General features: G+C 45.6%; 12 protein-coding genes across 12 annotated transcripts; 7 read left to right on the forward strand and 5 right to left on the reverse strand.

The window, feature by feature from the left end:
- Nucleotides 1–1,305: 1,305 nt before the first annotated feature.
- On the reverse strand, nucleotides 1,306–1,843 carry GLAREA_12061 (Glucocorticoid receptor-like (DNA-binding); the record flags this gene model as incomplete). The annotated part of the gene is made up of 3 exons (XM_008082843.1): nucleotides 1,306–1,368; nucleotides 1,461–1,632; nucleotides 1,743–1,843. 3 exons carry the CDS (start codon nucleotides 1,841–1,843, stop codon nucleotides 1,306–1,308), a joined length of 336 nt encoding a protein of 111 aa, XP_008081034.1.
- A 612-nt stretch (nucleotides 1,844–2,455) lies between these two features.
- On the forward strand, nucleotides 2,456–4,482 carry GLAREA_12062 (uncharacterized protein; the record flags this gene model as incomplete). The annotated part of the gene is made up of 2 exons (XM_008082844.1): nucleotides 2,456–3,330; nucleotides 3,393–4,482. The coding sequence occupies 2 exons, from the start codon at nucleotides 2,456–2,458 to the stop codon at nucleotides 4,480–4,482; spliced, it is 1,965 nt and encodes a 654-aa protein (XP_008081035.1).
- A 512-nt stretch (nucleotides 4,483–4,994) lies between these two features.
- Nucleotides 4,995–6,683, forward strand: GLAREA_12063 (TPR-like protein; the record flags this gene model as incomplete). Its single annotated transcript, XM_008082845.1, has 1 exon — nucleotides 4,995–6,683. The coding sequence occupies one exon, from the start codon at nucleotides 4,995–4,997 to the stop codon at nucleotides 6,681–6,683; it is 1,689 nt and encodes a 562-aa protein (XP_008081036.1).
- A 591-nt stretch (nucleotides 6,684–7,274) lies between these two features.
- On the forward strand, nucleotides 7,275–8,219 carry GLAREA_12064 (uncharacterized protein; the record flags this gene model as incomplete). Its single annotated transcript, XM_008082846.1, has 5 exons — nucleotides 7,275–7,481; nucleotides 7,533–7,544; nucleotides 7,592–7,665; nucleotides 7,784–7,949; nucleotides 8,181–8,219. 5 exons carry the CDS (start codon nucleotides 7,275–7,277, stop codon nucleotides 8,217–8,219), a joined length of 498 nt encoding a protein of 165 aa, XP_008081037.1.
- Nucleotides 8,220–8,534: 315 nt separating this feature from the next.
- GLAREA_12065 (uncharacterized protein) lies at nucleotides 8,535–8,907 on the forward strand (the record flags this gene model as incomplete). Its single annotated transcript, XM_008082847.1, has 3 exons — nucleotides 8,535–8,545; nucleotides 8,654–8,826; nucleotides 8,876–8,907. 3 exons carry the CDS (start codon nucleotides 8,535–8,537, stop codon nucleotides 8,905–8,907), a joined length of 216 nt encoding a protein of 71 aa, XP_008081038.1.
- Nucleotides 8,908–9,500: 593 nt separating this feature from the next.
- On the reverse strand, nucleotides 9,501–10,319 carry GLAREA_12066 (POZ; the record flags this gene model as incomplete). Its single annotated transcript, XM_008082848.1, has 2 exons — nucleotides 9,501–10,167; nucleotides 10,243–10,319. 2 exons carry the CDS (start codon nucleotides 10,317–10,319, stop codon nucleotides 9,501–9,503), a joined length of 744 nt encoding a protein of 247 aa, XP_008081039.1.
- A 631-nt stretch (nucleotides 10,320–10,950) lies between these two features.
- On the forward strand, nucleotides 10,951–11,184 carry GLAREA_12067 (uncharacterized protein; the record flags this gene model as incomplete). The annotated part of the gene is made up of 2 exons (XM_008082849.1): nucleotides 10,951–11,045; nucleotides 11,103–11,184. 2 exons carry the CDS (start codon nucleotides 10,951–10,953, stop codon nucleotides 11,182–11,184), a joined length of 177 nt encoding a protein of 58 aa, XP_008081040.1.
- A 1,065-nt stretch (nucleotides 11,185–12,249) lies between these two features.
- Nucleotides 12,250–13,131, forward strand: GLAREA_12068 (uncharacterized protein; the record flags this gene model as incomplete). The annotated part of the gene is made up of 2 exons (XM_008082850.1): nucleotides 12,250–12,655; nucleotides 12,722–13,131. 2 exons carry the CDS (start codon nucleotides 12,250–12,252, stop codon nucleotides 13,129–13,131), a joined length of 816 nt encoding a protein of 271 aa, XP_008081041.1.
- A 1,461-nt stretch (nucleotides 13,132–14,592) lies between these two features.
- Nucleotides 14,593–15,754, forward strand: GLAREA_12069 (NAD(P)-binding Rossmann-fold containing protein; the record flags this gene model as incomplete). The annotated part of the gene is made up of 3 exons (XM_008082851.1): nucleotides 14,593–14,613; nucleotides 14,680–14,934; nucleotides 14,987–15,754. The coding sequence occupies 3 exons, from the start codon at nucleotides 14,593–14,595 to the stop codon at nucleotides 15,752–15,754; spliced, it is 1,044 nt and encodes a 347-aa protein (XP_008081042.1).
- A 466-nt stretch (nucleotides 15,755–16,220) lies between these two features.
- Nucleotides 16,221–17,411, reverse strand: GLAREA_12070 (uncharacterized protein; the record flags this gene model as incomplete). Its single annotated transcript, XM_008082852.1, has 4 exons — nucleotides 16,221–16,455; nucleotides 16,512–17,066; nucleotides 17,123–17,184; nucleotides 17,232–17,411. 4 exons carry the CDS (start codon nucleotides 17,409–17,411, stop codon nucleotides 16,221–16,223), a joined length of 1,032 nt encoding a protein of 343 aa, XP_008081043.1.
- Nucleotides 17,412–18,420: 1,009 nt separating this feature from the next.
- On the reverse strand, nucleotides 18,421–20,250 carry GLAREA_12071 (SET; the record flags this gene model as incomplete). The annotated part of the gene is made up of 4 exons (XM_008082853.1): nucleotides 18,421–19,121; nucleotides 19,182–19,455; nucleotides 19,514–19,810; nucleotides 19,990–20,250. The coding sequence occupies 4 exons, from the start codon at nucleotides 20,248–20,250 to the stop codon at nucleotides 18,421–18,423; spliced, it is 1,533 nt and encodes a 510-aa protein (XP_008081044.1).
- A 593-nt stretch (nucleotides 20,251–20,843) lies between these two features.
- GLAREA_12072 (SET) lies at nucleotides 20,844–22,659 on the reverse strand (the record flags this gene model as incomplete). The annotated part of the gene is made up of 4 exons (XM_008082854.1): nucleotides 20,844–21,544; nucleotides 21,656–21,869; nucleotides 21,923–22,213; nucleotides 22,279–22,659. The coding sequence occupies 4 exons, from the start codon at nucleotides 22,657–22,659 to the stop codon at nucleotides 20,844–20,846; spliced, it is 1,587 nt and encodes a 528-aa protein (XP_008081045.1).
- Nucleotides 22,660–23,591: the final 932 nt, after the last annotated feature.

Raw genomic sequence — 23,591 nt, forward strand, 5'->3', positions numbered from 1 at the left:
GAACTACCTAGCAAGCACCTCGGGAGCTTGTGCTATCTATTCTGTCCACTACGATGATAGCTCCTTCCTTGTTTGCTAGCGCGATTTCAGGTCGACAACAAACTTGAAGGTGGGATATAGGATGTAGAAAACAGAAAGTGAAGACTATGATCAAGAATTTATGTTCAAATTGTCAAACATAGTCGAAGAACATATCGAGCATTCTCTCTCATGTTTTATACACTAAAACTCTTTCGACTTCTTCTAGCATGAAATCATTATAAAGATTGCTTGAAGGAAGAAAGGGTATTGTGGCTAACCTATAAGTTGAAGCTGTTCCTGGAACAAGAAAGGCGATGAAAATGACATCGTAGCGACCCTTGCAGAGTACAAAATAAATGAGTAAGTCACCCTTAGACTAAATTCAGCAGGTTACTAATTACTGGAAATACAGGTAACTGACTCAATATGTGATATTGTGCCAAGCCAATCCACTAATTATGCGATATTTTGCCAACTTATTAAAGGAAGAAATACCTAGGTATCACGTTTCGACTGCCACTTCCCTACCAAAGTAATTTTATCCACCACGAGCGACCTTTAATAACAGACAGCGTCTTCTCGGAACATGAGCCAATGCCTCACTAGAATATCAGTCTCTGTTGATCCACCAAACGGATGTCCTCTCCGCTGGTCATCGCGCGGTAAACAAGATAACATAAATTCAGAAATGTCGCAAATTATACTCAGTTAGCCCAAAAGTCGCAAAAAATATGAAGAAAATACTAGTATGAGTAAAGAATACTCTTATATTTTAACAAGTGATTTCAGGATTGTAGATATAGCCGTTGTCGAGTTACTGTAATCACCAACTACCACCTAGCTACCTTAGGGCTTTCGTCCGTGTTTGTGTGGAAAAAGATTTTGTTGCACGTCGCGATAGAAAAGTTCTAATTTGTAGATATGGCCAAGCACGTGAGGGTTTTTCATTCTTTCCGAATCGAGTCACCGATGCTTGACCGCCTGAAAGAGTGTGGAGAGTTCAGCTAATGGCGTGGTCTTGGATTCACTACTGGCTGAAAGCGGTGATGTTTCCTATCATGCCAAGATATTCGTATATAAATTGTTTCGCGATAGATCTGCGCCCTCATAACTCCAACCGTAAATATACATGATCTTTGGGCACTGCGGCATTCGTATTGTACAAGGCCACCTCAGGCTCCCATAATGTACTGCGCTTGTATCGTAACATCCAGCCCTGAGCGATTGGGCCTGATGCCCTCCTAGAGCCACCCACATCCACCATATCTGATGTATAAGACCTGATTACCAACTGGCTTTCTTAACACCTGGTATAAGTCCCGCTAGAGCATTCACTCGAAAGTTGTACTAAAGACAATGGATGTCAGTTAAATCCAAGTATTGCCACCAGTCCGTCGCTGATTTCTTTCTCTGAAACACCATATCGCCGTCTAACGTACTCTTGTCATCTTGAAATCCCGTAGCACACCTCTTCCCTTTCCACCCTCGATGCATCGGTTTCGAATTTGTGTAGGTCTGGTGTAGCAGTGCATTTGCGACAATTGGACTTGCGCCTGGACGCGGGTTCGCTGAGGGAGGCTCATGTTGCGGATTATGTATCGTAAAGCCTGTCTATGATTTGAAACAAGGGTCAGCAAACAATTACTCTACTTCCAAATTATAGAAAAACACGCCCAGAGGGTTATATTATCCAGGGACGAAATCCTGAGCTATCAACATACCTTTCCGTTTCGTGCTCTGCGAAGACCTTCCTCTTGGTATGATCGCGGATGACCTTGATGTTAACAAAGCATCCTAGATCCAGTTTCTTCGCCCGGAACATAGACATGATGGCGGTAGAACAATTACGATTGAGGTGCGTTGGTTGGGTTCAATTAAACTTCTTGCGATACCATGCGACGTCAAACATCAAGAAAGATTGTAGATGGTCACGTGTTATCAGTTGAGCTTGGGCCATCCGCCAACGACGACTTGGAAAACCGCAAACCCACATCATCCAGAACAATGTTGAATGGTTTCCTGTGGAATTATCCACATGAGATAAAGTATGGTTTCACACATCGAGTACATCGGCTTTCTTGCTCTTATACATTGAGGACATCAGTTTTCTTGCTCACTTCAATGTTCACTAGGTAAAGCTTCAACAGAAGACGTTCCACTCGACGACACGTATGTTGTCGCAATTGATGACAATGTCATCTTTTTTTCTTTCTTCTACCATTTATCTCAAAGCTGCTTCATGATTTCTATTTGTCTGCCATGCCCTTTCTATATGCTATTGCCGAATACGGCATTTTGGTATACCACGATTTTCTCTCTTTGTGCTTCGAGTAGTTCAATGGGACAAAGAACCTCTAAAATGGAATTGCTTTCAATTTTTCCCTACTCTGGAACTTGCTCGCTCTCAGCATTTTTTCTATGTCACAATTGAATTATGGCATCTTCACACTTGGTTAGACCGCCCAGTAGGACTGGAACAGCAAATGGAAGCGAGCATCTGGGACATCCAAGAGGAGCTGCCTTTGATGCCCTACGCTCCTTGTCTGCGTCGCCCACTCCTCCTCCACCCCCAGGGCCTTCGTCGCGATCATCTCCGAAGCCACAGAACAGGGGGAATGCAGTTGGCAACACACTTCATACTGGTCTTGCCGGAAAGATTTGTGTACTTCGAGCGGATGCTCTTTCACACCAGGCAGATTTGGTGGTCTGTCCAGCCGATCAGGGCCTCTCTTCAAACTGGAATGATGTTACTCAACGAATACGTGAAGCCGCAGGCCCTATGTTGAGAGCGACTCTTGACGACCGATATCCCCAAGGGCTTCAAACCCCACCGACTGAATTGGCAGACACGAATGATGTGAACTCGCCGCTAAAGTCTTACTTTGGTACAGTAAAGCATACGGACAGTTTTGAAATGTCCAATTGTGACTGGCTCGTACACAGTTGCCAACCGTTATACTCATCTGATTCGAATGTGGAAAGCGATGACCCCGAGGCATACAACTATTCGCAAATCGGAATAAGAAACAACAGAAAATACTGCAGTGTTATGCTTGCGCTGAAAAGAGCACACAGAGTTTCAGTGGAAAATCGCTCACGTATGTTTACAGTTGCAATTCCAGAATTTCAGCATGGTGGTCAAATCACTCCACGAGACGATGCTGTTTTGACCCTAAGCGCATTAGTCAACTTCTTCAATCATCCAATTTGGGGAGCTAGAAGGTACAACGCGATATTTCGTGTTGATATTCTTGTTGAACCCGGGAAAGCTGGAGATGCATATGCCAATGCGTATGACTTTGCGTGGTTGTAAGTGACTACTCCCAGATAGATTTGTTTCTCATTTAAGTGTACTGATGACCTGTAACTAGTGCAATGAGAATGAATCTGGAGGAGAAAACCGGAACTCCTAACCCAAAGAATGGATTCCTGGGAAAGCCGTACCCGATTGAGCATCCTCAGCTACCAATTATCGATCCGACGGCGAGCTATTATGCTATGACAACTCGACATAGTGTTGATATGGGTAGAATGTCATCGTTCAATGTCTCCACGGACTTGGATGTAAAACAGACGGAAGTTCACAAAAAAGAGGAAATGAAACATTATGCTGGACACGATGCCGACCCAAGTCAAAGGGAAAATTGCTATGACAGTACAGGAAGTCAAAATTCAACCACCACATTTCCTGTCCTTGCAGCCCTCACGTATATTACAAAGCAGCGGCGCCTGAGCTCACTTTCTCCCACCGCAGAAATAGCACAAAGATATCGAAGCCCATGCCCATCACCAGAAACTCCGCGACAAGACAGAACGTTTACAAATCAACATCAACAACCAATCACCGCGCATAATCCACCAATTGCCACACCAAAAAAGTTGTTATCACCACCACCCGGCTTTGCCCTCACGCCCAAGGAAGAGCCAGGTGTCACATCTCGCTTCAGCTCTACTAGTACAATTGTCCCTACTCTAACAATTGAGATCACGCCTCCGACGAATTTAGATATTTTTCCAAGCAGATCTCCGTCCCCGACTATTGAACCTACGAAACTGCACTCACCGGTGGAAATCGAATATGATATCAGGAAAATCAAGAACTCTCGTGCTTCCTATGATGAGATTCTAGTTGTGAAGACTCCGACTACGCCTTTTGCGATGTCTCAGATGATGGCTAGCCAATCTAACCAATCTCACCATATCGATAACATTGAAGTACAGGATGTAAACGTCGACTTCAGTGATGGGTTCGTTGCTCAGAATGTGCTGGATGACGATGAATATAGATTTGAGGAGCCCATCTTAGCACAACCTTCGGCTAGAAGCTCAAGGAAGATGACGAGGGACTTACGAGCGCTGAATGATTTGAATGGAGGGTTTGACGGACCTTATTGGCAGAATAAGCGGATGAGGAAGAGAAAACGAGGGCCGGAAGAAGGAGGGTTTACGAGTGTTAATTGAGTAATGACAACGGAAAATGGTGGCCTTGTTTACTCTGATCATAACTCACACTCAATCTGAAAACGAAATTGCCTACTCTTCAAAATCAAACCCCACTATGGTTTAAAACAGGAACGAATTTGCTTAACCAAGAACTCTAACAGAAGACAAACTATTAATTATAATTTTTTTTTAAAAAAAGCTTCACCATACAGCTCCTAGACTAGGTAAAGCTAAGTATTACATCTTTCAGCGTATTCCATAACTGTTTAATACATCAACGTATTGATTGTTACGTCACGTGATGTCAAACCAACATATTTTAGTCAAACCTTGACAACATGTTCACAATTGCTCTACTGAATACAGTCAGCCTTATTTTAAACTCTCACTCTCGGATGGTTTTTATGTAATTGACATCCCAATACTCCAAAGACCTGGATCTCGTACCATCGAATTCTATGCTTCTTGAAAATCAGTCCATTATTCATCCCCACCCTTTTACCGCGCGATTCACATCTCCTGACCACAACATGGATTACTATGACCTTGGATCATATCATAAACGCGTGAGCACGACCAGAAAAGAGGCTCAAATCTGGTTTGACCGAGGTCTGATATGGACGTATGGATTCAACCACGAAGAAGCTGCTGATTGCTTCGAAAAAGCGATTGCTAGCGATGCGGATTGTGCCATGGCTTATTGGGGACTGGCCTTGGTTCTAGGGCCAAATTACAACAAGCCTTGGGGGACCTTTGATAAAGAAGAGATGAAGAGGACCGTTGATCGATGTCACAAAGCCTTGGTATCTGCAACAGCTCTTCATCATACCGCTACAGAAGTTGAGGGAGCATTGATAAATGCGCTTCAGTACCGATACCCGTCACAAGCACCACTTGAAAACTTCTCGACATGGAATCAGAAATACGCAAACGCTATGGAAAAGGTGTATTATAGATTCGGGGATGATCTAGATGTGGCGACTCTTTACGTGGATGCGCTGATGAACTTGACCCCGTGGCAATTATGGGATCTTAAGACTGGGGAACCTGCTGAAGGCTCTCGAACTTTAGACGCGAAAGCAGCTATTGAAAAGGGACTCAGCACGGAAGATGGAGTGAATCATCCTGGATTGATACATCTCTACATACATCTCATGGAGATGTCACCCACCCCTGAAGTCGCTCTTACCGTAGCAGACAGACTCCGAGGGCTTGTACCGGATTCCGGCCACTTGAATCATATGCCTACTCATCTTGACATACTATGCGGCGATTACAGACGAGCCATAGCCTCGAATTCCCGGGCAATCCTCGCTGACAAAAGATATCTTGCCAAAGCCGGACCGTTGAATTTCTACACTCTTTACCGGTTACACAACTATCACTTCCGTATCTACGCAGCAATGTTCTCAGGGCAGTCAAAGATCGCTCTTGAAACAATCAGTGAGGCGGAAGTATCTGTCCCGGAAGAACTACTTCGTGTCAAATCGCCACCAATGGCGGATTGGCTTGAAGGCTTTTTAGGCATGCGGGTTCATATCCTCATTCGGTTTGGATTGTGGCAAGACCTTATCGATCTAAAGCTGCCTTCGGATCAAGCTCTCTATTGTACAACCACGGCCTTGATGCACTATGGCAAAGGTGTTGCGTTTGCAGCAACTGGAAACATCAATGAAGCCGCGAAACAACGAAATCTCTTTGGAGCGGCTGTCGAGAGGGTCCCAGAAAGCCGCACTCTATTCAACAACAAATGCATTGACATATTAGCAGTCGCTGCCGCCATGCTAAAAGGGGAAATTTCATACCGACAAGCAAAGTACGACGATGCATTCGCAGCCTTAAAGCAAGCCATCAACCTCGAAGACTCCCTCCCCTTCGACGAGCCCTGGGGTTGGATGCAGCCCACCAGACACGCGTATGGTGCGCTTCTTCTTGAGCAAGGCCATCTCGACGCCGCAGCAGCTGTATACGCTGCAGATCTGGGCTTCGACAGCACTTTACCGCGACCACTTCGGCATCCTAATAATGTGTGGTCGCTGCATGGTTATCACGAGTGTCTGGTGCGATTGGGGAGGGATGCTGAGGCTCGTATCGTGGAACCGCAGTTGAGGTTGGCTCTTGCGATCGCTGATGTTCCGGTGCGTTCATCGTGCTTTTGTCGCATTCAGCCGGTGAGGAAGTGTGCATCCATGGGGAATTGTCAGTCGTCGGGAGAGTAATACGTAGAGTTACGATTTAGGCACATTTGTATAGCAATATGTTGATACTATGTAGATCGCTCATATCTGTTCGTTGTTACACGATGTGTGGGGCGGTTCATTATCCACGTCCGGGACTGGCAACTTGGATTTCAACGGCTGACTTGTGCTTCAAATCTGGAAAGTACTCAAGAGCTTGTTACAATCTCGTCAAAGCTATTGAAGGACTTTTGAAACTCGTTAGTAATGTGGAGGAGCCAGGAAGTATAATATCCCGCAATCGTGACTGTAAAATATAATGTTTTTAATTCATACCACCGACCTTCAACTTCCATGAAGCCACTGCATATTAACTCTCCTGCAAGCAATCTATTTACATGGAAATAAGAAATCAAGCTTTTACGCCCTGTTGCATGGGATTGACACTGTTATCATGTACATCATATCGCAATAAACTCATCAGTTACAATCTCGGCAGTTGTGCTTCTGCCTCAGCCCTAGCTTCTCCTTGACGCGTATCTACGAAAGTATATATTATATCCAAACACAATTCTTGATCAGATTCTTTGACGGTGTTGTAGGCCTTTCTCGTAGTACCACTTAGTCGCCAAAATGCATCTACTCTCTCCAATCACCATCGCCCTTCTTGCGCAAAGCACTCATGCAGCACAAACCGTCTTACGTTTTGGATGCTCCCAGATAGTGGTGGAGCGGTTAGATCCGTACGTAACGACACTTGAGGAGAAAACCACAGTTATTGACTTGCCTTCAGACTTGTTAATCCAGGAGTCAATCCCTCCCCTCACGTTCATCAAGCAAGTATTCCCCAACCCCAACCGCTTCTTTAAACGTTTACTGACCCTCCACCAGATCACAGGCGGCGTACCACCTCCCCCTCCCCCAATCCCCCATCCATCTAACACACCCAGAACGCATTCTCCCCCCAAATCCCCCAATCCGACGTCTCAGCCCTCGCAAACTGCACAACCTGTTCCTTCAGCGAGTACTTAACCCCCTCCCTATCTCTCTCTTCCCTTTCCTCCCCTCCCCTTCCCCCTATCTTCCCATCTCCCTTTCGCTACCCTTTTCCAGTCCCCTTCCCACCACTAACCCCCCAACAGAGACCTCTCAAACTACTGGACCGCAAACCTCTACTTCCGTGCCCCAAACGGGACATACAAACGCGTGCCCCAAATCCCAAACCGCTACCTCGATGGCTCAGTCGGTGGAATGACAATTTACTACACCTCTCCATATGACGGCTCGAAGGTCACGGCTTTTAAACCCGTTTGTCCCCTTTCCCTCATATCCCCCCCATTTCCCCTCCCCATTTGCCCAACATCTTAAATTTCGATGTGAGCTCATTGGGAATTAGGGCTTCCGCATGCTCGCCGGCAACGCAGCACAACGCACCACGGGGGGCGTCACAAAATGGAACGCGATTTGCTTCCGGTGCTACAACGCTGCGAATTTTGGCGGGGATACGGGCGCGCCGTGTTCGGATAGCAAAGTTGATAGTGTGGCGTTACCAACGAAAGCGTGTCCAGGGGGGATTAGGACGACGATTAGATTTCCGACGTATTCCCCCCTTACTTTCCCATTTCCTTCCCCTTTCCCTAAACCTCTTTTTTCCAGACCTAGTATTAATAATGTTGATGTCGTAGGTGTTGGGACGGCGTCCAACTCGACTCTCCAGACCACACATCGCACGTTTCTTATCCTTCAAGCGGAACATTCGAGTCTAACGGCCCTTGTCCGTCGACGCACCCGGTGAAACTCCCTCAGTTGATGTTTGAGATCATTTGGGATACGCGGGCTTTTAATGATAAGAGTCTGTGGCCGACCGATGGGAGTCAGCCGTTTGTGTTTAGTATGGGTGATAAGTGCGTTCTCTCCCCCCTCTCCTTTCTCTTTCCTCTCCTCCAGGCTAGATCATTTGCTGCCACAAATACATAGGTCATGTCAGTGGTATACTAATTCAGCACTCACAGTACCGGCTACGGTCAGCACGGCGACTACATCTTCGGGTGGAAAGAAGGCGTGCTGCAAAAGGCTATGGAGGCAGGTTGTTTTGGGGCGTCGTGTAGTGCGCTTAAGACGCAGGATTTTGGGACGGCGAATAAGTGTGCGGTTCCTGATACGGTGAGGGAACCTGTTGAAGGCTGTGAGTATTACGTGATTGATGTGAGGGGATTGATGACTGATTTTGACAGGGCTTAAGACGTTGCCGGGGATGAGTATGTAGATGTGGAGGGAGGGGGCCCAGAGATTCGGAGATCTGGAGACTTGGGACGATGTTGATGAGAAGCACCTTGCATTTTGTAGTCAGAACTTTTTAAGCTGTATGTAGAGGAAGTCTTGTTATTGGGAGTATAAATACTGAGGATGTCAAATTTGATTGACTCTACCATAACTAGATTCAAAATGCTTCTTCTACCGTCCATTGGATCCTGCCGAGCGTATTCAAGCCACCTCAAGACCATCGCCTTGGACATAACTGCCTCGCGTATACTTGGCACTTGAAGCGCTAGATGGGTCCTTCAGGCTCCAACTATTGCTATTTTGCCTACTGTGGGGACAAAGTCTTGCATCCAGAGACCTGGTATGCCTGGCTTTTTATCATGTTCCCGCGACATAGCCAGGACAATTTGGCATATGTGTAAAGTAATAACGTGCTGCAGAGGCCAGTTTGTGGAAAGCAAACGGCCAATGAGCGCAAGATTTCTTCACCCTGTGCTATTCCCCTGGACTAGGTAACTGCGGATCCAAGACAGACCACAACTTGTCCTGGGCCTTCTGGGACAACTGAAAAACATCCCAACTTGTAATCTAGCGTGTCTAGCGTGCAACGCACATATCCCCATTGAACACAATCTCCTTCCGGAGCACAGTTGCTTCCCATTTCGTAGTAGTAACGTTGTGTCCCGCAACAGCATTATGATGATCATATGCCAGCGACCAGTCTTCGCACGCCCGTTGACGCTGGAAATGTTCAGGTATGCCATGCGGACAATGCCATGCCATCGTTTTGGACCAGGTAGGAGGACCGATAAAATCCTTCGTTACATTCGACTCGATCTTATCCAGCTCGCCCAAGACCTTGGACTCTTTGAAGACTGATTGGTGTATTTCCACGGCATGGAGGTACTCTCGAGTTTGCAGCCAAGCCTCGAGTCGCGGAATTCCAAAGTACTTGGCTTCCTCCAGAAGCGCTATGTAGGCAGTATAATCATGGCCTTTTGCGTTGTCGAAGAACAGCGGGCAAACGCCCCGTCGAAGGAATCGAAGTATATGTTCGAACAAATCTCCGTCCGCGTCCACAAAGTAAGTGCCATCAGCCAGCGAGTTGCTCCATCTCCCAGAAAGTAGCGCAGCGAAATACCGGCTGCCTTCGATCAAGGTGTTGCGATTGGTGTTGAATGTGCGCTCTCCGACTTGGAGGGTAATTCGTCCATCATTGACAGTGTGAGGTATGAGATGGACGGATTCAACATCAGTCATCGTACTGTGAGAGTAGATATGAGTTAGTCTCCATCATGCTGATGCGCGAAGATTGTTGGAAAAACATAAGCAGACTCACCACCAAATATATGCCTTGTATGCGCGTGGGCCAAGAGAGTTTCCATCGTGGCATCGGGAGATTGTCGGGGTGATCATGAGCACGCTAAGCGCGCACTAGTTTTACCTCTGTATTCTCTAGGTTTTTCGCATGTTGACTTTCAGACGCGTTGATTATTGAAACACATTCAAGATCGAAACATAAGTTGCATACTACGAGAAGTGGTATATTTTGCTTTCAAGCCTCCAATCAACCTGTCATGGATTGAGCAGGCTGTTCAAGTTGCCTTTCCGCACAATATTTGTTTGTCGCAACTCAACTTTCATCGGTAACTAGACTCTTGTTTTGTTTCTATTTCATATATATCGCCGTCTTGTATGCAGGCTCGATCATAGGCCTACAACGTACCATAGATGGCTTCATTAAGTGACAGGATACGCAACGTTGGGGAAGTTGGTCGCAGCAATGTTGTTATTTCTGGCGCCTTTGAGGGTGATTGTTGGGTTGCCTCGAGGATAGGTGACGATAAGGAGAATGTGGGCACAACAGCCAATTCGTAAGTCTTCCGAATCTCAGCTCGTCAGAGCAAAGATAGATCGGTCGAAGTTCGGGTTTCTATGCAGTAGAGCCAGTGCTCCTCTCAAATTTCTAGTTCTAACGCCAACGAATACCTCTCAGCCTTTATCAACTTCCACCGTTGCTCCGGGTTTAGATAGAATAAGACCTCACATGGTTGATCTTACTCATGAATCCGAGAGTGGCAGCGAAAGCGACATTGGTTCAGCTACACCAGAACTCGTTCCTTACGGTTCGCCTCCTGTTCTGTAAGTTGGCTTGACTAGACTTAGAACAGGAACATTTGCTAATGATAATTATTATAGTGGAGGTGTTTCCCCTGTTGATTCTACTGTCTCACGTTTCTCGCATCATGGAAACGGATTTGGGGATAGGGTTATTGAATAACTCTAAGTGTAATCGTTGCCGGTTGAATGGTCAGTAATGCTGGATTTACAGGAGAGAACTAATCCATCTGATCTGGAAACCGGGTAGTACATGCGCCCAGGTGCCGAATAACTCTAGCTCACGCGGGTTGCTCGCTGAGTACGAGAAGAAGACCAGGTCACTACAATCTCAAGCTCGGACAATGGCTCCTCGTCCTTTGCGACCTCAACAATAAGATACTGGATAACACACTCACGGAGCTTAAGTTTCTTGGGGTGTGTTTGCTTTTTCCCGCCGCGTCTGCAAACTTATTTGCCGAATAAGCGCACACGAATGCCATGGTGATGATCCAAGGTCTAGACTCAGGCCATTGAACATTACGCGCTTGTCAGACGGTGCATCTCTCTGCCGATATTTACGCCAAGGACTGAAACGACCAGAATAGAATCCAACGTGCAAGCGATATGGGTTGAGGCCGCGATCTTCATGCCGTTCCTCGCTGTGGACAAAAGAAATGGCATCCGAAACACGATACATGTGTTTCTTCGAATAAGACAACGAAACATCGCATATCTAGTGGATCAACTTGCCACCAGCTCACGTATTCCCTCAAATTTTTTCAAGGAAATATCATACTCAAAGTCGACGTATTTATTATATAGATGAGTGAGCATGTGGCTGACGCTTATCTTGTTTCCCGCGAGCGTGGTCTACCAGATTGTAAACCTGCTCCCTTTGTTGTGGTCTTGACATCTTGGCAAGGGATCCGCCATGCAGCTCTCAATTTAATCTTATTGGGTCAGTTTCTCCTCCCCCTCATTTTCAGCCTCGAAAACGTTGTCTAATCCTCGTAGGTGCATACTTGCTGGACTGACCTCGCGGACTAAGCCTCAGTCTTTCCCGCCTGCCGGGGATACTGTAAGAGGGTGTTAACTGTTGAACATATATAATGAGGTCGTCTGTGTGGCATTACCTGGGTTTGATCTTTCGACGATCGTTTGAGATAATCCCATTCTGGTCATTCTGAGATTTGAATTTGTGTTTCCAACAAGCCTACTTACCGACCAAAATTTCTTCCATCACAGGATGGTTTCTCTATCCTTCTCAGTAACTTTGATATTTACTTGCTTATTACTTTTCACTCGCCCGGTTTACTCCTGGATCGCTACAGAGTACGTTGCAATCATTTTGACGACTCTAAGTGGCGGAACTCAAGTATACACTGCGATATCCACTGCAGTTACTGTCACCGGTCCAGTAACACCAATTTCGACAAGCATAAGCACCCCAAGGCCAGAGGCAGGCGTCAATCGCCCTACGATCGTTTACCAGTATATCTCGGGTCCTAACCTACCCATAGCCACTCGAAACTTTCTAGACGGACCCCCTACACCCACATCATCTAGCACGATCACTGTTTCATCTGCATATTTTGCTGAAGCCACGATCACTCAAAATCCAACATGTCCACCCGGCGTTAGTTTCTCCTACAGTAAGTACCTCATCGCACTTTCCCCGCCATCGCAATCTACCTATACACCGACTAACACAACCATAGCATCTCAACTCCGAGTCTTCCCTCCAGATATCCTCACCCTCCCTCCCAACACCGTCCCAGTGACTTCATCAACAGCCTATATGACCACAACCTTCTACACCAATGCGGCAGGCGCCCCAACCGCCAGTAGTTCCTGGTCTCAAGCGGACTTTTTTGTAGCAAGTGGGAATGTGGTGCCGGAATTCGTAGGCGAATTGTCTACGGTGCTGGCGATGTGTCGGGATCCGAGGGGATGTTATTTGGGAAGGGGAGAGGGGTGTACGAGAACGGGCGGGACGCAGGGGGTTACCGGGACGAATGCCGGGCCTGCTGCTACCTCCAGCAGGTCTGGTGCTGTGAGGGTAAAGTTTGGAGGTTTGTGCTGGGGTTGGTCGGTCTCGGTAGGTGCGATTATGATTGCTGTGATGTGAGCAGTATGGCTATGCATATTTGGTAACATGGAATAACTGATTATTTGGAATAATTTCATGCCTCCGCCAGAATTCGAAGCCGAACCTCCCCACTGGTTAACAACAAAAACAGCTGATTTATAACACAGTGTATTCGAATTAGTATTTCACTGCCAAGAACAAACAGCTTTTATTAGATATCAATCTGTATAGTTCCTCATCCACTTCCGCGTTAATCACACTACTTTACCCATTTGGCTGTATTCTTTCACATCATCGTAGACGCCTCTTCACTTTGGAATTTGTTCCCAATGTCCGGTTGTGTATGATCTTTCCCAATTCGAGTATCGACATTGCTGCCAATTCGCTTCGAGCTCTCAGATGTTTTCGAACCGGATATGGCTGTGGGCAGAGGGCTTCTTATTGTATGAGCATATCTGACAAGAGAGAAGGTACATATAGAGCCTGGATGCCCTTCAAATTCAATGTTGTCATTCTTATCTCTCTCTCATATCTGTGCCACTAGGTCAAAATTGTTCCAACATACCATGGCACAGTCACTACTGACACGGCGCTTCCCAACCTGCCAAAGATTAAATCCGAAATAGGACTTAACCAAAGTAAGACTGTGTCCTCAACTCACTTGTGGTTTGCGATCAGTATTTCTCCACGGTTTGTTGATTACTTAAAAACTGCTGCATAGGTATTCTGAAGATTAGTAAACATTGACTTGCGGTTCCGCAAATTCAGCTAAGCGAGGTTGACTCCCAGTCTCCCCAAATAGCCACCCACTCACAACCTCCATCGCTGTAAGGAAAGAGTGTTTGAGAATGTGAGTCGCTCAATCAATGCACCGGATCCGGTACATGGAGCTTTCTATTGCAGATTATGCGTCGTATGTGGTTGGCGAGCTGCGCGCGGTAAGGATCGCGCATCTGTACATAGGTATCAAACAGGCTTCTGCTGTGAGCCTCTTTGATTACATATTGCAAACTCGAGTCCCAACTTTTCATTGATTGGCTGCCACGGTTGACTAATCGGCCATTTTCGTCAGTTGACAAGTTGTTCGTAATGGGGGTTTATTGCCGGTTGTTCCCCTGGTCTCAACTGACACACGGGAATAAATATTATAATCGAAGAAGCACTGGTAAAGTGCAGATTGGACGAGACATTGTCGTATATTCCTGGGTTTCCAGAACAAGTAAAGCGCCGGGAATAGACACGATATGTTATTCTTACAAAGAATGATTATTCTATACTTTGATTCCCAGACACGCTGGGTGGCCAGACAGGGTTGCGATGGAGATATATATTGTAGCTGGCTCAACTTTCAGAAGCAGAATATTCAAAACTAAAACAATCAACTCAACAATTCGATTACATCTTTGCTAAAGCATCAACTCCGCCAAAGATTCCTCACCTTCTCGTCTCAACATATCTCTTTTTGAAGTCGGCCTCACGAACTACTTCTCATCCCTCGAAATGTCTGGAGAACTTATTCTGGTGAGCGCGAAATGACAGAATTCTGAAATATACTGTAACAGTGTAAAGTTCTAATAAGGTTTCAAGATCACTGGTACGACCGGTTTTGTTGGGTTTGCCGTACTGCAAAAGGCCCTCCAAGCTGGGTACAAGACTCGTATTGCTGTTCGCAAAGAAAGCCAGATTGGGCAGTTGAAAAGCCATAGACTCATCAAAGACTTCGCTGCAAAAGGTTTCGTCGAAGGTGTGGTGGTCCCAGATATTGGAGCCGAAGGAGCATTTGACGAGGCTCTCAAAGATGTCGTAGGCGTCTTGCACATTGCGAGTCCACTTGGAAGACCAGTAAGTTTGCTTCCAGCGACCAATGTCAGACTCAATACTCAATTAAGAATAGAACATCGAGGATACAGAGAATGAGCTTGTGAAACCGGCAGTGAATGGCAGTCTGAGCATCTTGAAGTCTGGACTCAAGTTCCCACAGCTTCGCAGAATTGTAATCACTAGTTCAGCAGTCGCGATCATGACCGACCAAGTCATCGATGCCGCAAACCCACCCATTGTATACACAGCCAACACTCGCGTATCCCCACTTCCAACCGCTCCTTTCCCAAACGATCCATGGGCTGGCTACCGCATCGCCAAACAACTGGCTCTCGACGCAACAGAGAAATTTATCGCAGAGAAAAAGCCTCAGTATACCGTCGTTAATCTCATGCCTGGATATGTCTTCGGCAGAAACGAACTTGCTGAGAAAGCACAAGATCTTCTCGACGGAAGCAATGCCATCGTCCTCGGCACTGTTCTCGGTGCTATTCAAGGAGCAAAGAGGGAAGGTTTCACGACTCCGGTGACTGATTTGGCTCGTATTCATGTCGAGGCTCTTGGTGAGAAAGTGAAAGGAAACCAAAGTTTCTTGCTTCTCGCTGGGAAGGAGGGCGATAAAGCGGAATTCAACCGCGCGAATGAGATTGCGAAGACTGAGTTCGCTGATGCGGTTGCTGAAGGGATTTTGAATCCTGTCGGAAGTACTGAGGCCGTGCATCAACAAGTTGACAAGAGTATCACGACCGAGATCTTTGGTCCACTGGAGACTTATGAAGATGGGGCCAGGGCTGTTATTGCGCAGTACGTTGAGTTGAAGAGGAAGGAGGCGAGTAAGTGAGGGGGTTCCGCTCTTTGTCAGAATGAATTAGCGAAGTAGATTATCAAGAAGTGTGGTGTTAATTCAAGGAAAATTGAAGGGAAATTGGTTGATTGGATCGTTCAAGTGATATTCTACTTCCAGGCATCGCCTGTTTCTTACGTGTGCATGATACTAATGTATCTTGGTACTTGATTGTTCTCGTTGACATGGTTTAAAAAATCACTATATAAAATCCAATACGTGAAGACAAAATTACTCTCGAGGATCTCGCTTGAGTAATCACTGTCTTAAATCTCCATGCAAACATTTGAAACATATAGACCACAGTATTTCTAAGCTAAATCGAAGACTACATTCAACAAGACAACTCTTATAGTAACTCAACCACCCATCCATAGTAACACAGCGACATTTAGATTTGACACATCTTCTGATACATCTGCCTACACTCGAACATATCCTCTCTGGGAAATTGAAGTCTCTTTTAGTAAGTGACGGCGACACCTCCTGGAAGCTGCTTGATCCATTTCCCGCTCGCACCAACGTCTTCCACAACTTGTTGTGCCTTCTTGCACTTCATCGAGTCAGCGCCAGATTGAATCTTCAAGACGCTGCAGTTGGCATTAGCACACTTGCCACTTGGTAGCGCGTCCATGGCCTTTTGTAGAGAATCGTCCTTCCATCCGAATAGATAATCACCGTGTTGACCGTACCCGACTCTGTTAGCAGTATTAGTAATTATGTCATAGATTTTTGAATAACGCCATGCACTTACCCGTCACCGAAGCTATAGACGAACGGTTGCTTATTGGTGCCATAATAAGCAGTGTTCTTGTAGTTTTGAGTTTGCCACATGACCTCGTACATGACTTGAGGAATGGGCACTGGATGAGTTGAAGGACAGTTCTGGCTACCAAGTCCACCACTGTTGGAATAAGCGACGTGACTCTTGTGATCTGGCGAATCGATATTGACACCATCCCAGCACGATGGGAAGATAATGGTCGCACGAATACCACCTGGGCAGAACTTATTTGGGAGTTCTCCAGTATCTTTGGAATCGCATGGTGCAAAGCCCTCGCCATTACCTAGACATCGGTGACAGATCGAAACTCGGTTGTTTTTCTTGGTCATAGGATCTCCAGCAAGCATTCGGAAGCCTTTCTTGAATGCTGTCATTTTGTTGTTCTTGGCGCTGTATGGCATGTAGTATACAGTCATTCCACCGTCTTGTTGAAGACCGACGTTGGCGAATTGAGGAACACGCTGGAAGGTACCGTTCTCGGGAGATTTGAAGTATAGAGATGCGGTCCAGTAGTTGGAGAAATCCCTTTTGTCTAAGTCAGAACCAAAGAGCTTTTAACTGTGGAAACGAGGTAATTATACTCAGAATATGTGCAAGATGTGCAGGTAGACTTAGCGGCTGGATCATAAGTAGCAGGGTCCATCTAAATCATGTCAGTAAACATTTTCAAAAGTAGTTAACACGGCTTACAGAAAGATTGAAAGAATTTCCTCCAATAATCTGATGAGTGTGAGGTGCAGGACTTTGTCCTGGGCTGACCAGAGGGTCGGCTCTTTCAACGGTAAGTTGAGAGCATGCGAATCGAAGCATGTTCTGTGCGGAGACAGATTGCGACAAAAGCGCCGCGGCGGCGAGAGTATTCCAATACATGATGAGTTTTCGTTTGTAAAATCCGAACTAGAGAAACAGTACCACGAAGTCGAATTATTCTTGGCCAACTCAATGGTAGGCGGGGACTTGTGCTCGATTCTATATACCTGCGCCTTGTGGATTAATTCGCGAATCTTGACCTATAAAGATCCTCTGTAAGTCTCAGACTCCTTCAGGATCATTAATTAATACATGTGGGCTACTTCCATCATCTGATGAAAAGCAACTTAGCCAAGTTGAAATGCGTACTCCCTGAATACGAAAGTGACCAATCATGTCGACCTAGCGATCGGCAATTGTTCATTTACGATAAATCCTTGAGTTGTACCGGCAATTGAAATAGCCATTGAAGATCCAACAAGCATTGCCAACAGATTAACCAGCTTTTGCCACACCTGTCCTACCACTTCGCCTAAATTAAATACTTTATCTTGGCTAACCGCTCCATAGAGATCTACTACCAGTCGGCGGTTTTTTCTTTGACAAATAACAATACAACTCTGTTGCGGTTTGAAAAAGCTTGCTTTTAAATGCGGAATTATTTTTAGCATTCATTCTGCTGAATTGAGAGGTCCGTTGAAAGATGGGCCTGACATCCATTTCCGGGTTTCTAAAACAATTGATGAAATCGAACGTGTAACTCAGTTGCCGGTGGCACTTGAAGATTAACCAATATTGATGACTGTTAACAGTTAGAGTTTGATCGACTCCATTATTGGGTGAAGAAAGGAGTTGAGATAGGATGGCAATGTTTGAATGCCGGTTATAGTAACATTTGAAACTAATGACATATCTTACTGATACACAATCGCAGCGGCGCTTACAATCGGACTTACATAGTGATTTGTCAAGTTCGTATCCGGAAATGGCCCAAAGAGAGACTGTCATTTTGTTGGAAAGACTAAATACAACTGTTCAAGATTCAACGATTATTTTATGGAACAGGATGTATACAGAAGCCAGATATACTCCTGTATATCCTACACTAACGAAAAAGAAGCGAGATCCCTCAATCCGAAACATCTGTGAGAACAATCTTCCTATTTTCTTCAACCGTAGCCCAAGCCAGAAGCTTCGACTGGGCAGCATCAAATTCTTTAACACTCAATCGAGCACGATTAGAACCTGGCAGATTGAAAGCTTTCTCTTTCAGACCTACGATGGCTTTAGACCATGCAATATCCGGTCCAAACAAACTGACGCAAATCCGTGCTAGCTCGTGGGCATATCCTTGGTGTACGATCGTCATTTCTTTCTCTGTTGGGATACCCTCTTTGCGCATTTTAGACCTCGCAGACGAACTTGCTTTGCGCATGCTCCAAAGAAACATATCCATCATGTATACCATCATCATGAACAGGCGAACGAACTCAGCACAATGTCGGATTTCCATGCACAAGATGCCGCGAAGATGATATTTAAGTCCCAGATTGCCGAGTTTCTTGTTGTAATAGTAATCACCGCAGAATTTGTTGATCCGAGGGATAGGTTCGATATGGTCAGGCCATATTCCGTCTGGAAATAATTCTTTGGCAAGGGGTCGGATATAGATACTCAATTCCTGTGGCGTAATAAGACCTGCCTTGATTTCTAACATCTTCATAAGGAGTTTCGACTGGGCCTTGCGGAGACAAGATAAAGGATGTTTCAACTCAGGCTTCTTGGAACCCCATTCTTCGATTTCTTTCAGTTCCTCCTCGCACCTAGTACCTGAACGTATGTCAGCATCTACTAGGGGTACAGCAATTAGGGCACTAGTAATACATTTACATACGATGCCTTGTGAGGTCAAAGCGCCGTGATATGGAAGTCCTTGTTGACGAAGCAGAATTGGCTGGCTGATCTCGGCATAACAACGCAGCAGTTCCTCACCGGCTTTGATTGGTTTGAGAGACCGAGCGCGAGCGATCCGACCATCAAAAAACAATATGGTGTTTGGGATACAAGAATGATTTATCAGAGCAGAGGTAAAGTCAAGCGAGCGTCCAGCCGTATGGAAACTGCCACCATCAGGCACTTGGATGGGAACCATGTGCGTTATCATCTAGAAGATATATCAGCACAAAACAAAATTAAGACACAAATCGGAGACGACCACGTACCTTTGTAGCTAGCAGGTACTCCAATTCTGAAATATCTGTTGCTAGCAGGTCTTCTAGGACTGAAGGGTCTTTTTGTGACATCCCCAATTCTTCTTCAATGATTTTGAGACGCTCATTGGCTCGGAACATGCCCAAAACTGCTATATTCATTGCCGCCACGGTGGATTCAGAGTTCTGAAGAATAAACTCAACTCTTTTGCTAGAACGTACCTCATCTTTCTTGTACAAGGATGGATTGGCTTGAAATTCTTTGCACTCGTGCTTGTGATACTCCTTCCACGCTTTGATTTGGCATTCCTAAACAATGTTAGAACGTAGTCACGAAAGTTTTAATAGAGTATTACTCTTGAACAGTAGTGGCAAATTCTGCATTGTGCACACATAAGAAGCGCATTCTTCTCTTTCTCCTGCCTGTGATAGAAGTAACCATCTGGATGTATATTGGTATAAGGTCGATCAAGACAATAATCACACACCGAATCGCCAGGTCCACTGATGGGACAGCTCATAAACGGCTGAGAGGTGAATATGTCCTGGGCAGCGGGAATGTCTTCAGTCGCAAATAAACCAAGACCCGCACTTGGAATGGATGACTCTAGAATTTGGAGTGGTGCGGTCAAAGTCGCCCTGCTCAAGATATATTTGCATATTTCGTCGTGACTAGGGCTTGAAGACGGCGTCGAATCTTCCTTGAAGCCAGAGCTTATGTCGACTAGAAGTGGAGCCTCGTCTTCCATTGTGTTGGTTTTAGCGTTCGCAGTAGGTATAGGACTTTGGCTTCTTGGATGGGATCTCTGATAACACGAAAGTTGAAGGCTGGGTCGTTTTGGCTGGACGATACCGAAAGGCTTCGACACAGTTGATGAAGACGGAAGGAAGGGAAATAGCAACAGCCACAGGATTTAACGAGACTGCTATCATTAGTCAGCTCCAAATGGACTAATACGGGTTCGTGGTGAATGATTCTCTAGAGATTTCGGCATTTTCCTTCTTCCGTCCATGCCGCCACGAACTTGGCAGCGCTTCCAAAATACAGAGATGTCCAAAACTATATGTCTTAATAAATAATACAGCTCGCAAAGCATGATTAGAGTGGCTGAACATCGCAAAAATTCTATAAACTTAATGTATCATGAGAGCAGGTCAGTAGTTGCGATAATAAATTATTCCAGACACGATCTAGATTCACCTTTTTCATCGAAAATAAAAGACGAAGCAAACGATGTCTCGTCAATTACTTCGATCGTGTTCCAACCGCCAGTCATCTTGCCCACCGTGAGCCCAGTAACTGCTAGAATTTCCACCATAGATATTTTCTATTGGAAGTGGCTCAAGCTTTCGATACCCACTCATCGGACAATAACAATTCTCGTGAAACATCAATGCCTGCCCATAACAAGAACTTACCCTGAGCATTCTTAAATCTTTGCAAAAAGTTGACGGAACTCAGGTTTGGAGTTCCCATTCTGATGGAGTGTTCGACATCACGCTTCTGTAACGTCTTACTGAACGATGTATCAGTGCCAAAGACCTTAGCCACAACAAGAGTTGCCTCCCTAGAGTATCCCGAAATTACATCCATGAGATCCCCAAATGTGACGAAAGGTAATTTGGTGAGATCTTCTGTCGTTGTAGGAGTAAGTCGTACAAGATATGTCAGCCACTCTGCGAGCTGATTCGCCCAGTAGGGACCGAAGCGACGGTCTTGTGCAAGCAGTGCTCTAAGACTAAGCTTCAAAGATTCCACTGAATCGTTCTGTGCGAGGTAGTACTTTGATAGTTGTAGCAGTATTTGTGGCATTGGTTGTAAATTATCGGGCCACTTGTCTTCGTTCAGAACTCCCCTCGCCATCTGCTTCATAGTTCTTTCAATTATTTCACAATCAACGTCTATGTTGGTGCCGCTAATGGAAGGTTGACTTTGAAAATATTCCGAGGCTTGCTGCTGGGCACGAGCCAGAGATTTTGTGCGCTCAGTATCAGCACCTGCCCAGTCGGACAATTCTTTGTCCTCACGTTGGCATCTGGGACCTAATAGAGATTAGTTTTGAGATGAACGTACTTAGAAATAAGAGAGCACTGACAGTTAGTTGCATCTAAACCCGCGTGTGAATAGCAAATCCCGTTGGCGTGCGGAGTAACTATCTTCAGTCCAGGTGTAACTTCGAGAAATCTCCTCTCCGGCTTTTAATGGTTTCAAAGATCTGACTCGAAGCTGATTGCCTTCAAAGAAGATGAAGACATTAGGTTCGCAAGAGTGTCTCAACAATGAGATCACCGGATCGAGAGTTGTTCCTAAATACACTCCGTCTGTGCCAACTTCTGCAGGCTGCACCGCTGTCGCGTTGGTGAGCACCTACTAGCAAGTGAGTTTCTGGGTTTTAGGCTTCTATGTGTTCGAGAACGCACCTTGCAGAGAATGTCCCAAACACTCTCAATCTCCAACCTTGTACCACTCGCATGTTTGGCAATTTGTGCAATGGAAAGATAATCCGAGTAAGCATCACTATCTGCCCATGCTTCTTCATCCGATTTCAGAGCTAATAGAGCTTTGAATAAGCAAGGAGTCAGAAGTTCTCCACTTTTGTATTGGATGAGAATCCGTAGCATTGTTCGCTGGATAGCTATGAAATTTGGTTGGCGTGCAAATATTGAACATTCACTCTTGTGGCCGAATCTCCACGCCTCTAATTGACATTTCTAAGGACGTGTTAGCTCAATGGTCATGCTTCAATCTGTTTTTAGCAGGTAAGAAACATGCTGACCTGTGAGCAGTATCCACATGATTTACACCCGGCACATAGCTTCATAGTACTCTCGGATGCCGCATTGTTTTTGTCTTTTCGAAAGGGAAGAAAATGAGGTCTTGAGAATCTGAAGCAGTGAGCGCAAATGAACTTCTGCCACTGAACATTCCCTTCCCATCCTGCGAAGGTCAGCAGTGGAGTGGAGCGAAATACGTCCGCGCCTTGAGGCACGTCCTCGCAGACAAAAAGTCCCGTTTCTCCTCCACATATCGTAGATTCTTGTATGCGCAGGGTGACTAGAGGTTTTATTGTTGACAAGAAGTCTGTGCACAGTTCTGGATTCTCATGAATAACACCGTTGAATTCAGCACGATCTTGTTGTGGTGAAAAAACATTCATGATGAGAGAAGTACATCGGGCAAGCAGCAGCAAGAAGAGTACGTTTTATGACCATGACTGAGATTGCTGACATCTTGGAAGTAACTCGGGTAGTAGTCATTCACTTCACGCTTGTGAATCAACAAAAAAAGCTATGGCATCTGTCCACATCAGTCTCGAGCTGGCTTCATTAAGCGCGATGCATTGACGGCTCGGTACATTAACAGCTCTGTCTTCCATTGCCATGTTTTCTAAACCAGAATATGTCGTCAGATGACCTCAACAATTGAGTGTTGGATCACCAATAAAACCAAAGCGCGACCTTGCACAACGAATGAACTACTTTGTAACAGAATGGTCGAGAGTCACCGAAGAAATTTCCAGCAGCCAAGATGCATATGACTGTCTCGTATTTCCTCCTTTTGGGAGACATTGTTTTCCCATATTCCATTGGTGTTTGTGATGTTCGAGGTGAAACTGGAGGTTCTGTGTAGGCTCCTAGACAAGCATTACTTGTCATGTGCCCCGTTGGATTGAAGCTAAACAGCTTTCAAGCCCGGCTCTCATCGTATTGAGAGACGGTGAATTCAAACATGCACAAAGGCTCGGTTCGACTATCATTCTCACAGCGAAGCGGAGGTATGTGTCGTCGCGACTCGTTGTGGATTGGACGCTACCAAAGCGTTCATATGAGCTACTTTCTTGCACGATGTGACTTCAATACGACACAAAGCTAAACTCTTGCCCGGCTGGTTGGATGATATCGGGGAAAACGGTCGATGATACAGTCAAAAATGTGTTATATCGAGGAGAAAGAGACCTGGAAGTTGTCGTTTGAGATAGTAAAAGGGAAGCGACCGGGAACCAACCGAGAACCAGTCTTCATTGGGACTAGCGTCACTTGAAGTTCACTTCGAGATCTCACGACAACCTTGGAACGTCGGATGCTAGAA

Source organism: Glarea lozoyensis (genome assembly GCF_000409485.1).
Source record: "Glarea lozoyensis ATCC 20868 chromosome Unknown GLAREA17, whole genome shotgun sequence".
NCBI classification, from domain to species: domain Eukaryota; kingdom Fungi; phylum Ascomycota; class Leotiomycetes; order Helotiales; family Helotiaceae; genus Glarea; species Glarea lozoyensis.